This window comes from Eubalaena glacialis, chromosome 15, assembly GCF_028564815.1.
Source record: "Eubalaena glacialis isolate mEubGla1 chromosome 15, mEubGla1.1.hap2.+ XY, whole genome shotgun sequence".
Lineage (NCBI taxonomy): Eukaryota > Metazoa > Chordata > Mammalia > Artiodactyla > Balaenidae > Eubalaena > Eubalaena glacialis.
In genome coordinates, this window is record NC_083730.1 from 56,063,623 (window position 1) to 56,077,266 (window position 13,644).

Consider the following 13,644-nt stretch of genomic DNA (forward strand, 5'->3'; position numbering starts at 1 on the left):
GGGAAATAAACAGAGTAGCTGCAACTAGGTAATCTGGGAGATTTTCAGCCTGGGACCAGGCACATGGTTGGGAATGTGTGGAGACACTTTTGCTCGGCTTGGGGTTGGGGGAGTATCTATCTGCATTTAGTTGGCCTTGCGCAGGCACCTACAGCCCTGCGGTAATTAACGTGCGGGACGATCCCTCGCAGCGAAGACTGCACCTCCACACCGCATTTTAGCTTCTCACACCCAGGGGCGCTCTCGAGCTAAGGCAGACAACGTGAGTCCCCATCCCTGTCTAAAGCCTGTTTTCTGAGTTCAGGTTTCCCACAGAGCAGTCTCTGCCCAAATGACCATCAGAAAAAAAGCCCACCGCGTCTGGAGACAGCCACCACGTCCACTCCATCCACCCCATCCAAGCAGTACAGCGCAACACAGGACGGCCATCATCCCCAAAGCAGATACAGGTGACCTTTTAATACTATTATTACACTGGTGTGGGCGTGGGGGGGTGGGATGAGGAAGGTGCTGGGAGAGGGGAAGGATGAATCTAGTTGACCTGGGAAAGGCCAGCCTAGCAGGTGACGGATTAGATAGGTTTAATAGATTAAATATATCTAAAACATCTGCTATCCAGTGCATTTCAGTTTACCCTTTGTGAGCACTCATACCACCAAACAGCAAAAACATTCCACCCAAAAGAAAACACAAATGTAACATTGTTTTTGCCGAGCAGATTAGGCAGAGCTGCAGGTGAAAGATATTTATCTCCTCCCAGAATGTTTTCCTGTTACAAAAATTTTAACCTTGAGTTTGAGAAGTGCCCTTTAGCAGAAAGATTCCAGAATCTCGCACAGACAATAAAGTTGAGTGGGGGGGGAGGGGGGAGAAAAAAGAAAAACCATCGACTTTATTGAATGGAAAGAAATAGTGTTTAGTATGTTTCAGAGTGGGCCCACATCTCCTTCTTGGTAACCCTAGACGCAGGGACATCAAGAAATTTATTGAGCATCTACTATGTGCTCAATAAACAGGTGATTCAAAAGACTGCTGTTGCATGTACATGTATTAGTACCTTTTAAACTCATTATCAAATATTTTCTACCCACCAGTGTTTATATTATAAACGTTTCACTAAAACTGAAAAATTTGGTATTCAAAACAAAACGGCTGCCTGTTATTAATCAAGTAAAAAAGCTGCCTTATTCTATTTGCTCCAGCTGCCGGCCTTGAGTGAGGATGGGGGAAAATGGAAATGCAAATCACTTGCAGCAGCCCCCTCAGTTGTAGGAAACACCTCAAACAACAGGGTTTTGTTTGTTTTTCGATTGCACGAACACGTGTAAATTGTTTCAGGGTCCCCTTGATCACCGAAAGGCGCGGTCGACCCCGAATCTTTCCAACGAGAGCGTCCTGTCTCAGGCAACGCACCAAGATACAGCTTTAGGATTTCCTTCTAGGCCAAAGGTTCTTGACTTTTAAAATGCCATAAAGGTTACGCGATTCGGGAAAGCGATCGCGGTCGCAGCTGGCGGCCCAGCGCGCCCCTGGGACGCGCGGGGCGGGGCCCCGAGGGCTCGGGGCGGGGCCTATGTCACCGGAAGAGGCGGAGTCTCAGGAGCGGCGGCGGGAAAAGAGGACCGTTGAAAGCGTTGGGCCGCCTCGCCCGCTGCAGTCCTGTTCCCGCTGCCGCGCCCTTTGCCGCGCTCTTTGCCGCGCTATGCCCGCCGCCGGCTCCGAGCTGCCGCGCTTGACGTCGCCGCCCGCCGCGCAAGAGCAGGGCGCCGAGTCGCGGCCGCCGCCGCCGCACGGGGAGCTGCAGTACTTGGGGCAGATCGAGCACATCCTCCGCTGCGGCTTTCGGAAGGATGACCGCACGGGCACCGGCACCCTGTCGGTGTTCGGCATGCAGGCGCGCTACAGCCTGAGAGGTGAGGCGGACGCGCCACGGGGGCGGGAGGGCGGGCGCGCCCGGTGCGAGCGGAGCTGCGGTGGGGAGAGCGTTCCAGACAGGCCGGGCCCCGCGGTCGGCGTTTAGTCAACCTCAACCCCGCGAAGAGGGGAAGCGGCCTTGGCCTCACTTTGCAGACGCCGAAACTGAGGCTCGGATTAGAGAGATGACTTGCGTAGGCTCACACGGACTGGAGGGACAGAGGTGGGAGGTAAAACCGGGTCCTCTGGCTCTTAATCACCCAGTTATGCTGTCTCCCCAAAGCGGGCGCGATCCTGCAGCGTTTGCCCCAGATTAGAGGGTGGGAGAGGATCTGCTCGGGCTTGACCGGGGCCTTGCCTGGAGGGCCCCTTTTCTGCCCCTCCTCTTCCCTCCGCGTCTGCTGTTCCGCTATTGCAAAGTTTTTAAAAATTGGAGCGAATTTGACGTGGGCGGGGCCGCGTTGGGAGGAGAGAGCTGAAAAGCAGGGGCGGGAACTTGCGGTTCACGACAGTTTTGCCATCTGGTCCCGCGAACCAGCTTTCGTCTTAAACCTTGAAACAGGAACGCGAGAGTCCGAGTAGGAGTTCATATTTATTTGTCTTTGTCTTTAAAACAGGGTGGCTCCTGGGAAGAAGTGTGTCTAGGGGGTTGTTAGGGTCGGGCTTTCAGGGGACAGAGGGGCGGGATGGGGGTCAGCACCGGACGAAAGTTGAAACAGGTGTGGAGGGCGGTTGTGAGGGGGGGAGACCAACTGTTGGTGAAGCAGATTGACCCAGGTCAGGGGAGAAACCCTCCGCCGCGCACCCATTTGAGAGACTGGAAAATACGGGGCTGCAGTGGCCGATGTGGCTTGTACAGCTTAGGGGGTTTCGTCTGAGCTGAGGGATCCACCTTCCTGCAGCTCCAGCGCAGTGGCCTCCGGGGAGCCACAGACCTCGTTTCTCCTCCCGCCCCTCTGCTTAGACCTTTGGCAAATGGCTTAACTTCTCCCATCTTCAGCTTCCCCATGTGCTCAAAATGGAGGAAATCATCCTCAAAATGGAGGAAAGTAGGTACTTGAAGAATCTCTTCTTGTTACTTGAGTATCACCTGTACAAGTGATAATGTCGACTGAATAGGTACCAAATTTAGAGAGAAGCTTTTACAGTTTTCTCTATTGCTTGACGCAAACTTATGTATTACCTCCTGGTGTCTGTAAAAAGGGAGGTCATAATGGAGCCTCAAGGAGGGTTGTTTTGAGGATCAAACAGGATCATGCATATCAAGTGTTTAAACAGGTAACTATTTTTATTACACTTAAAAAAATAGAGGTTAATTTTCTTTGTGAATATCTAGAAACTATTCAGTTTGGGCCAGGGCAGTATCTACTATCCCCTGGTCTTGAGCAAGTTATCCCTGGCAGGATAATCATGGAATAGGAGCCTTCAGGCTTTGTCCTAGGTCACATTCTATGTGTTGTCTTCGCACCTCTGTGAAAGGTTCATGCTAACCAGGTAGTGGGTGGTAGCTCTTTCTCTGTGCACACGGGCATCCCTGGCTGTCCCCTGCCCCAAATCACTGTGTGGAATTCCTGTGTCTGGTGGTCAAGGGGCACAGGAGGGTGGTCTCAGTCTGAATTGTGTCACTGACTTGGGGCTACAGCCTTGGGAGCTCCACTCTGATCCGGGGGTGCCCACGTGGCAGAGGTTGTGGTTTTCCAGCTGCTCTGGGGTCACTCCAGGGCCTTATGTCCTGAGCAGTTTGCTTTTACAGAGAAAGTTGGATGGCATGTTCTGTTTTCCCATCTTGATATTATACGATAAACTTTGTTTTCCAGATGAATTTCCTCTGCTGACAACCAAACGTGTTTTCTGGAAGGGTGTTTTGGAGGAGTTGCTGTGGTTTATCAAGGTAAAGAAGTTGCTGCTATTGGAAATCAATAATCTGTTCTCAGTACAGCATCAGCAGGATCCTTTTAAAAGTCACATCATGTCACTCCTCGGCCGAAAGCCCTTAGTGGCTCCCATTTCATTCAGTAGGAGCCAAGGTCCTTACCATCCTGTCTCAGCTCTGGCCTCAGCCAGAGTCCCGCTCACCCTGCTCCTCCCATCCTGGCCTCCTTGCTGATCTTCGCGCACACCGGGACATTCCCACCTAGGGCCCGGGCACCCGCTGGTCCTGCTCCCTGGAACCTGCTCCGTGTAGCATGACTCGCTCCCTCACCCTCAAGTCTCTGCTCAGTGAGCTTTCCCTGCCTCGGATCTAAAACTGTGATTACCTCCCCACCCTCTCCTCCCACCCCTCCTTTGTTTTCTCTACAGAGAAATATCTTATGTATAAGGTCTGCCCTCTCCCTTTACCCCCTTCAAGGGGAAAGGCAGACAATCAAATAAATAAAATTTTTAAAATGAAAATATATTTAAAAATAAGTAAAAATTTTTTTAAAATTTAGAAAAGTATTAGAAGCTCCACGACGGCAGAGAATTTCTCTTGTCCGCTGTTGCATCCCCTGAGACACGGCCTGCCACACAGTAGGCACTCAACATGGAGTGATCACTTAATATAGACCCCAGCTGTGCTCTCATGTTGGGATAAGCTGGAAGGGTCTCTCGAGTAACAAGCTAGAGTGCCGTGATGATGGGCAGCAGCCACACCTGGGCTTCCCCTCGCTCCATCTCCTGGTTCAGACCAGTGATATTCTGGCCAACGCTGGTCACAGGGTACCTGAGGAAATGGGCTCTGTTCTGGGCTGGGCTAGAGGTTGGGATCCCTTCTACAGGGCACTTATGTGGCTTGTACTGTCTTGGGCCAAAGCAGGCCCAAGACCTCTTAACACCTTTTAGAAAAGGTTTAGATTTGGATTCAATCCAGTCTCCCTTAGTTCTGTATTCTCGGGGTATTTTCTTCTGCATTGGCCCATCTCAACAGACAGCGAGCTTCTACTTCCAAATACATCAGTGCATGTCTCAGAAGAGGACGTTTGTAAAGCAGCTAGAGCCCAGTCTGAATGGATGGGAAGGGAGACTTTTGAAGCCACATGCGAAAGGTCAAGAAATGAGTTGTTGGAAATGAAAAAAAATTAATACAAACTCAGTGACAGAAAGGGAGGAACTGAGATGCTCAGAAATAAAATGTATTCGCTTGTTTTATCTTAAAGCTTGAGTGCAGGATTCTAATAAATCCTTGTCAGGAACACATCAGACTCACCTCTGATCATCACTCCATGGGTGACTCAAAAATACAGGAATTAGGGACTTCCCTGGTGGTCCAGTGGTTAAGACTCCGTGCTTCCACTGCAGGGGGCACGGGTTCGACCCTTGGTCGAGGAAGTTCCACGTGCTGTGTGGCGCAAAAAAAAAAAAACAAAAACATACAGGGGTCAGAGTGTACCTGCACTTCAGCTGGGATCTTTGGGCAATATGGAGACGTATGGTCTGTGCAATAGTTAATATTGGGTTGAGTGCCAAGCGTTTTGCTTGTATTTTCTACTCACAGTAATATGGGTGGTGGTTATTACTGCTGTGCTCTTTTTTGGGTGCAGATGGTGAGGCTAGAGGGGTCAGGAAGCTGGTCAGAGAAAGGAGGAGAGGGCGGGCATGGGGCCCAGGCGTGTGTGGCCTCATAGCCTTGCTTGGAACCTTACAGTGTATCATACCCAGAGGCCAGTGGGGTCTGTCCTTGACCTGGATGCACCATCAGGATACAGGTTAGGATGACATGGGCCAAATCTAATGAGATAAAATCTATATAAGAGGAACATAAAGCTTGTACTTGGCACCAAAAAAAAAACCCCCAAAACCCACACCTTAACTTTGCAAGTATAGGTTGGGGGTAAACATGACTTGATAGTGGCACTTGTAAGATGTATGACTGACGTATTTGCCAGAAAAGCTAAGACTGATTAGGCCAATCTGTGGAAATATCCGATATACCAGGTCTAAGATACACCAAACAGATTGCACATGAGGCATTAGATTCATCCTGGGGCATCACACTTAGACACAGAACACATTTAGTTAAGAAACACAAAACTGTCAGATGAGATGGAAGTAATTAAAGGACTTGGAGGTGTTTCGGATTTTAGTTGAGGGGAATAGGAAAAAAGATTTGAGATCGTGATTGCAAAGAAGGATTGGACCATCCTGGGGGCCCTCAGAAAGTTTGAACTGGGACCAACCTGCTTAATGATGGGATGTGTCAGGTGCTGTCCCCTGTCAGCACAGGCCCACAGCGGGGAGGCTTTTGGGGGATCGACTCTGATGGCACAGAATTCACTGGATACTGCTCTCTCCCATCTCCTCCAGGGATCCACAAACGCTAAGGAGCTGTCTTCCAAGGGAGTGAAAATCTGGGATGCCAATGGGTCCCGAGACTTCTTGGACAGCCTGGGATTCTCCACCAGAGCAGAAGGGGATTTAGGCCCAGTTTATGGCTTTCAGTGGAGGCATTTTGGGGCCGAATACAAAAATATGGGTTCAGGTGAGGAGACGGAGTGGGGCCTCAGATTTCCTGAGTACCTCTCACAGCCTGAGTTTGTTCCATTGTTGCAAGTGAAGCCTGGGGGATAGGGAGCCAGTGATGGGGAAGTGGATGTATAACTTGGACCTTGTGAGGGGCTGCTTCAGATTCAGGTGGAGGATCAGATCAGATCACAGCAGGGTGGTTAGCACTTGCTGGGCCTTAGCACCTTCCATACCTTGTTCATCAGCAGATAGTGACCCGGTTGGTGGTTGGTCACTGTGTTGGGCGTAGGGTTGGAAGTTCATCTGGGGGACAAGAGTCCCAGGGATTGCCCTGTGGCGGCCTTGATCTCCCCTTTTAAAGACTGAGCTGCCCAGCACACTGTAGTGGTGCCGGGGACCGGTCTCTGGTCACCCTCTCCTCCCCGTCCTGGTGGGATGGAGGAAGGTGAAACATCTCACCCCGGACACCCACCCTCCTCTGTCACTTGGTGGCTCCACTTGCTGAGTGTCACAGAATCCAGTCCAGGTCCTTTGACCCTTCCTGTCCCCCCATCCCTAGTTCAGGGGTTGCAAAAGCAAATGCCTACCTCGGGGTGTGTGTGTGTGCGTGTGCGCACGCTACACATGTGCATACACACAGGAAGTAACAGTTTGCTGGCTGGGCAAAAACCAGTTACGTGGAAAGCATGTGCCATCTAAAGGGGACAGTCACACCTCAGCTCTAGCCAGCTGGAGGGATTTGGGCCTGATGTCGTCGGGTTCTTCAATAAAAGCCTAAGTCTTTGGAATGTTGACAACTTTGGTAAGTTCAAAATGCCATGCCAACCTGAAATAGGCAAATTCACAGAGACCAAAAGTGGATGGGGAGTTGTTTAATGGGTACAGAATTTCAGTTTCGGAAAATGAAGATGATCTAGAATGGATAGTGGTGATGGTTGCACAGCATTGGGAATGTACTTAACGCCACCGACTGCACACTTTAAAATGGTTAAAATGGTCAACTTAATGTTATATAAATTTTGCCACACACCAAAAAAAATGCTCTGTGGGCCAAACAATTTCTCTGCAGGTGAATGGTCTTTCTGTTGTTAGAATGTAGCTTCCGTCCTAGGACATCCTCAGGATGTGAGGCTACACCCCTGGCTTAATTGTGCCTTAAATCCTGCCTCGTGTTCAATTATTTATTCTTCCTTGAGGGACCTGATGAAATTATGGCCTTAGTTGAGAGTTGTATGAACGCTTAGCTGTTGGATTTCAGCACAAGAGTTTTTGTTTTGTTTTTAATTTTTACCCTGAAATAATTATAGGTTCACAGGAAATTGCCCAAAAAAGTAACCTCTCACATAAATTAACATTTGTAAAACCCACAGCACTTACCAGATTTCTCCAGCTTTATAAATTTGTGTGCAATTTTAGCACCTGTAGATTTATGTAACCACCACCACAATCAAGATACAGAACTGTTCCTTCACAGTTCATCTTTTTTTAAATCTTTGATATTACTTTTCTGGAACTGTGATGGTGACAGGACTTTCTTCCCCAAATTTAGAACTACTGGACTGGAGCATAGTCTGACTCCAATAAGTGGAAGTTTAACCAGAGGGCTGTGAAGCTCTGCACATCTTGGCTTCCAGTTCATTTCAGAAGGAGGCAGGGACTTAAAGTCCAGAGACCAGAAATGGGACAGAAGTATAAGGTGGTATAATAATTAGAGGTTTCCTGATATTTACAGTCAGTAGGTATTTGTCTGTTAAATTGTAGTTTTAGGTGGGAGTGTTGGAAGGATAGTGTCTAGATGACAAAAAGGAATTCTCGTCCTCTGTTAGTTGGACCGTGTATGGTAGGGTAAATCAGTGAAGATCCAGCCCTGTGCCTGGCAGTGGAGCGTGACAAGATTGGTTGATGGTATAGAGACTGCGTCCTGTGGGGACCACTGGAAGAAACAGATAGTTGAGGCTGAAGAAGGTTAGCGATAGGAGGAGGGGGGGGAAGGGGCACCACGGCCAAGTATTTAAAGGACTCTTAAGTAGGTAAGAAACAGACATTGTTATGGTTCCAGAGGACAGACCTAGGAGCCAAGACTCAATATAACCCGACGAAATATGAGACATTTGTATTGTTCATTGGCTATCGTGTAACTGTGGGCCAGGGGAGGCCGTGGGAGGACAGTGTGGTCGATGACCTCTGAGACCCTCTCATGGGATGCTGTGATTCACGTGTGAGGTGTTCTCTCTTTTTGCCAATTCTGCAGATTATTCAGATCAAGGAGTAGATCAACTGCAAAAAGTGATTGACACAATCAAAACCAACCCTGACGACAGAAGAATCATCCTGTGTGCTTGGAATCCAAGAGGTTGATTGCATCCCAGTCACCCTGCCATGTCTTAACTGTACCTCCTGCAGAGGCAGCAGGCGGGAGGTGGTCCTGGGAACTGCTTCAGGCTGCCCGGCTGCCCCTGTGACCCTGGCCATGTCACACGTGGTCCCATTTTCACCTTCAGAGGGTGAGGTTGGGCCCAGATGAAATTTGTATTTTATGGGCTTTAAATTGCCTATAAAAATACACATGAAAATTTTAACATTTTAAATTGGGGCAGATGGAATTTCAGATCACCTCCCCCTCACTATTAAGAACATTTTAAACAATTACATTGTAAAACTAAACTCTACCAAGGTGTACTAAATACCCAGAGTGGAATATTTGCATTTATGATAGAGATTTTGAATATGGGAGGGTGTGCCTGAGTGGCCAATATCCTGTGGCCCCTGCAAATGAATTCATTCCTCCTATACTTGTGGTTTGGTGCCATGGTGGTAGCACAAGTAATTCATTTCAGCTCGGATGGGAGAGCATGGCTTCAGTTGTCAGCGTGCATCCACAGAAGTCTCACATTGATGGACAGGTCTCTGTTGTTGGCCTTATGCCATCCCTGGGGTTGGAACGGTCTGTGAGGGTCATGGGGGTCACTGGCCCAGTGGCTCTTTCTCACCATCTCCGCTGTATGAGTTGGTTCTGTTTCGCTTTGCCTAGAGCTGTGTTCTTTAAAACCACTGCCCCTCCTGACTTTCCTCTGCTGGCTCCTCAGATCTCCCTCTCATGGCCCTACCCCCGTGCCATGCCCTTTGCCAGTTCTACGTGGTGAACGGTGAGCTGTCCTGCCAGCTGTACCAGAGGTCAGGAGACATGGGCCTGGGTGTGCCCTTCAACATCGCCAGCTACGCCCTGCTCACCTACATGATCGCACACATCACGGGCCTGAAGGTGGGCTCCTCTCGGGGAGGAACGGCTGTTGCCAGACTAAAGCACTGAGCTCTTATTTTTAATGATTTTTTAAAAAATTAATTAATTTATATTTATTTATTTTTGGCTGCATTGGGTCTTCGTTGCTGCACGCGGGCTTTCTCTAGTTGCGGCGAGCTATTCTTTGTTGCTGTGTGCGGGCTTTCTCTAGTTGCGGGGGCTATTCTTTGTTGCTGTGTGCGGGCTTCTCATTGCGGTGGCTTCTCTTTTGCGGAGCGCGGGCTCTAGGCGCACAGGCTTCAATAGTAGTGGCGCGTGGGGTCCGTAGTTGTGGCTCGCAGGCTCTAGAGCGCAGGCTCAGTAGTTGTGGCGCACGGGCTTAGTTGCTTCGCAGCATGTGGGATCTTCCCAGACCAGGGCTCAAACCTGTGTCCCCTGCATTGGCAAGCGGATTCTTAACCACTGTGCCACCAGGGAAGTCCCAAGCACTGAGCTCTTAGATCCTGTAACGTGGAAGAACTAATTGCAGAGAATTTCGTCTCCAATTAGTCTTTAAATGTGATAGATGTAAATGAGGAACTAACTGGCTTACTCTGTAACCTCCTCGGAGCTTTCCCGTCCTTTTGCTCTGTATAAACTAACGGGATCGTATAGGTTATTTATTATAACTTTGATGAATCAACTTTTCTCAAAATTGACGCTGGTTAAATTCCTTGTGAAAAGCTTTGGGATGTCTGCATACTCTGTATCATGTGTTTTTACATGATGTGTTTTAAAGGAATTCAAACTAAAGCATTTACTGTTCTGCTTTCTCCCGTGGGGTTTAGCCAGGTGACTTTGTACACACTTTGGGAGATGCACACATTTACCTGAATCACATTGAGCCGCTGAAAATTCAGGTAAGAAATGTATCTGTCACACTTTGGGGTTTGGTACCTTCCCTTGATAAAAGGTCGATATGGAAAACATCCCTCCTGTAATAGGTGTTCTCCTCGGTGCTCTGACAGAGATAAGAGGACCTGCTTCCAGGTTTGCGGGTGGTGGTGGGCAGGCAGGGACAAGGCAGACAGGCCTCAATGGCCACAGACACTTTACATGACACGTGCTGTGAAGTATTAAGTACCAGTACCAGAGAGGAGGAGCCATCTTTGGACCAGAAGGTTTAGGACCTTCCCAGAGGTGGCATTTAATTCATTCTTTTACTTGGAAGAGTGTTTAAATGCAAATATTTTCCCTTAGCTTTATGCTAACATACAGTACTTAGGTCTGAACTTTCAAAAGTCTGTGTTCACTTCCATAAGTTATAGCAGCCAACAAAGGATTTGTTTTTTCGATGTTTTTTGTTGTTTTTTTAATTGAAGTATAGTTGATTTACAGTGTTGTATTAATTACTGTTGTACAGCAGACTCAGTTATACATGTATATACATTCTTTTTTCATATTCTTTTCCATTATGGTTTCACAGGATATTGAATATAGTTCTCTGTACTATACAGTAGGACCTTGTTTATCCATTTATATATACTAGTTTGCATCTGCTAATCCTGAACTCCCACCCCTTCCCCACCTTGGCAACCACCAGTCTATTCTCTATGTTCGTGTTTCTGTTTCATAGATAGGTTCATTTCTGTCATATTTTAGATTTCACATATGAGTGATATCTCATGGTATTGGCCTTTCCCTTTCTGACTTCACTTAGTATGATAATCTCCAGTTGCATCCATGTTGCTGCAAGTGGCATTATTTCATTCTTTTTTATGGCTGAGTAGTATTCCATTGTATATATATATCACATCTTCTTTATCCATTCATCTGTCCATGGACATTTAGTTTGTTTCCATGTCTTGGCTATTGTGAATAGTGCTGCTATGAACATAGAGGTGCATGTATCCTTGAATTACAGTTTTGTCTGGATATATGCCCAGGAGTGGGATTGCTGGATTATATGGTAATATTATTTTCCATTTTCTGAGCAACCTCCATATTTTCCACAGTGGCTGCACCAACTTACATTCCCACCAACAGTGTAGGAGGTTTCCCTTTTCTCCATACCCTCTCCAGCATTTGTTATTTGTAGACATTTTAATGATGGCCATTCTAACTGGTGTGAGGTAGTACTTCATTGTAGTTTTGATTTGCATTTCTGTAATAATCAGCGATGTTGAGCATCTTTTCATGTGCCTATTGGCTATCTGTGTTTCTGTGGAGAAATGTCTCTTTAGGTCTTCCGCCCATTTTTCGATTGGGTTGTTTTTTTGTCGTTGAGTTGTATGAGCTGTTTGGATATTTTGGAAATTAAGCCATTGTTTGTTGCATTGTTTGCAAATATTTTCTCCCATTCTGTAGGTTGTCTTTTGGTTTTGATTATGGTTTCCTTTGCTATGCAAAAGCTTGTAGTTAGTTTAGGTCCCATTTGTTTATTTTTGTTTTTATTTCCATTGCTTTGGGAGACTGACCTAAGAAAACATTGATACAATTTATGTCAGAATATTTTACCTATGTTCTCTTCTAGGCGTTTTATGGTGTCATGTCTTATGTATTTCCAACAAAGGATGATTTAAAATGGCAGTAAAAGTATGAGTGTGCTTAATGAACTGCAAGGAAAAAAATTCAAACCAAAAACCTTTAGCCCCTTCTGGATTAGGTCTGGGTTTGGCAAGTCTTTGAGGAGCTTGGCTGCTGTGATTAGAGGGTGACCCAGGGCTCATCCAGATGCTCCTCTCTGGCAGTCTGCTCCAGTCATGCTGGACGGAATACTATGAGGTCGTGACCTGTGTCCATGTCCTCATTGCTGCTGTCTGTTCATCCCAGGAGTCCTGGCTTGCACCCCTTTCTGTTAGTTGTCAACACGTGTCATCTTCCTTGCGCTTTCTGCCAGGGACAGTTGGGCTAGGGTTCAAGGGACTCAAGTAACCATTCTGTAGCTACTTTTTATTAAAGTAAAAGACTAGGCCCTGTCTTGAACAAATTTACCAAGAGCAGTCGATTATAAGGACTTAAACCTGGTGAGCCACCAAGGCTCCTGACACCATGTGATTCTACCGAACACCCTTCACTCTCCACATGGGTGAGAGAATTGGTCAGCAGCATTGAATAACCGGGGACAAGGTATCTGTAGTATTCCTCCCCTGCAAAATAATATTGATACTTCATTGGTAAAATACTGTTATTTGTTTCATGAAGGGACACAGGGAGCAAAATTAAAGCAGGTTGTATGGATCTGGCAAAATAATGGCCTTATGTTGTTTTTAGCTTCAGCGAGAACCAAGGCCTTTCCCCAAGCTCAGAATCCTTCGAAAAGTTGAGAAAATTGATGACTTCAAGGCTGAAGACTTTCAGATTGAAGGCTACAATCCTCACCCGACTATTAAAATGGAAATGGCTGTTTAGAGTGCTTTTGAAGGAGTTGTTTGAAGGATATTTACACCTAGGTGAAAGTTCATTTTGCTCTAAAGGAGAAGGAACTAGGTCAAAACCTGTTGGTGATCTATCAGTCAGTTATGCATTAACTTTTAAGGATGTTGCCACTGGCAAATAGAACTGTGCTGGTTCTCTTAGTAATAAAAGACCTGGAGTTAGGGTAACTCACTGAGGATGTATGTAAATGTAGAGATTGTGAATAAAGACAGGAAAGAGAAAATTTATATACTCTTAATTCAAACTTCATAATGTTTTTATGAAAATGGTCAGTGAATTTCAAGAATTATGTATAACTATTGCCCCAGATTGGAGCAAGCTGGATAACACCATCAGTCATGATAATGCCTAGTGTGGTTATGAATGTATAGTTATATTTGTTTTATATCTTGCTATAATGTTCTGCATTCATGTTTTTTTTTTTAATTCCATGTTGCCATTTATCTGCTCAGTTCCTGCCTAAAGCAGATTTAACTGAACCCTCCTAAACAAACATACCTATGCTGTGTTCTCGTTTGGATGCTGCTTAGATGGGTAAGGTATATTTTAGAAATGCTGACTAAGCTATATTTCACCCTATTTTTCTGTGATTCCTCTAATTCTAGCTGCATTTTATCATTAAAATGCAA

At 46.6% G+C, this 13,644-nt stretch overlaps 1 protein-coding gene across 2 annotated transcripts; it reads left to right on the top strand.

Moving 5' to 3' along the window:
• The first annotated feature begins 1,617 nt into the window (after nucleotides 1–1,617).
• TYMS (thymidylate synthetase) lies at nucleotides 1,618–13,362 on the top strand. 2 transcript variants are annotated; one of them, XM_061169551.1, is made up of 7 exons: nucleotides 1,618–1,913; nucleotides 3,732–3,805; nucleotides 6,199–6,373; nucleotides 8,609–8,710; nucleotides 9,444–9,619; nucleotides 10,426–10,497; nucleotides 12,851–13,362. In XM_061169551.1, the coding sequence occupies exons 1-7, from the start codon at nucleotides 1,703–1,705 to the stop codon at nucleotides 12,986–12,988; spliced, it is 948 nt and encodes a 315-aa protein (XP_061025534.1). In that variant the 5' UTR covers nucleotides 1,618–1,702; the 3' UTR covers nucleotides 12,989–13,362. The 2 variants fall into 2 exon arrangements, with proteins under 2 accessions (XP_061025534.1, XP_061025535.1); XM_061169552.1 differs by lacking the exon at nucleotides 1,618–1,913 and adding an exon at nucleotides 2,817–2,963.
• Nucleotides 13,363–13,644: the final 282 nt, after the last annotated feature.

Coding starts and splice junctions, on each gene's coding strand:
- TYMS (XM_061169551.1), top strand. CDS start 1,703: ATGCCCGCCGCCGGCTCCGAGCTGCCGCGCTTGACGTCGCCGCCCGCC. Junction 3,806..6,198: donor AGTTGCTGTGGTTTATCAAG/GTAAAGAAGTTG, acceptor CATCTCCTCCAG/GGATCCACAAACGCTAAGGA. Junction 8,711..9,443: donor GTGTGCTTGGAATCCAAGAG/GTTGATTGCATC, acceptor CTGGCTCCTCAG/ATCTCCCTCTCATGGCCCTA.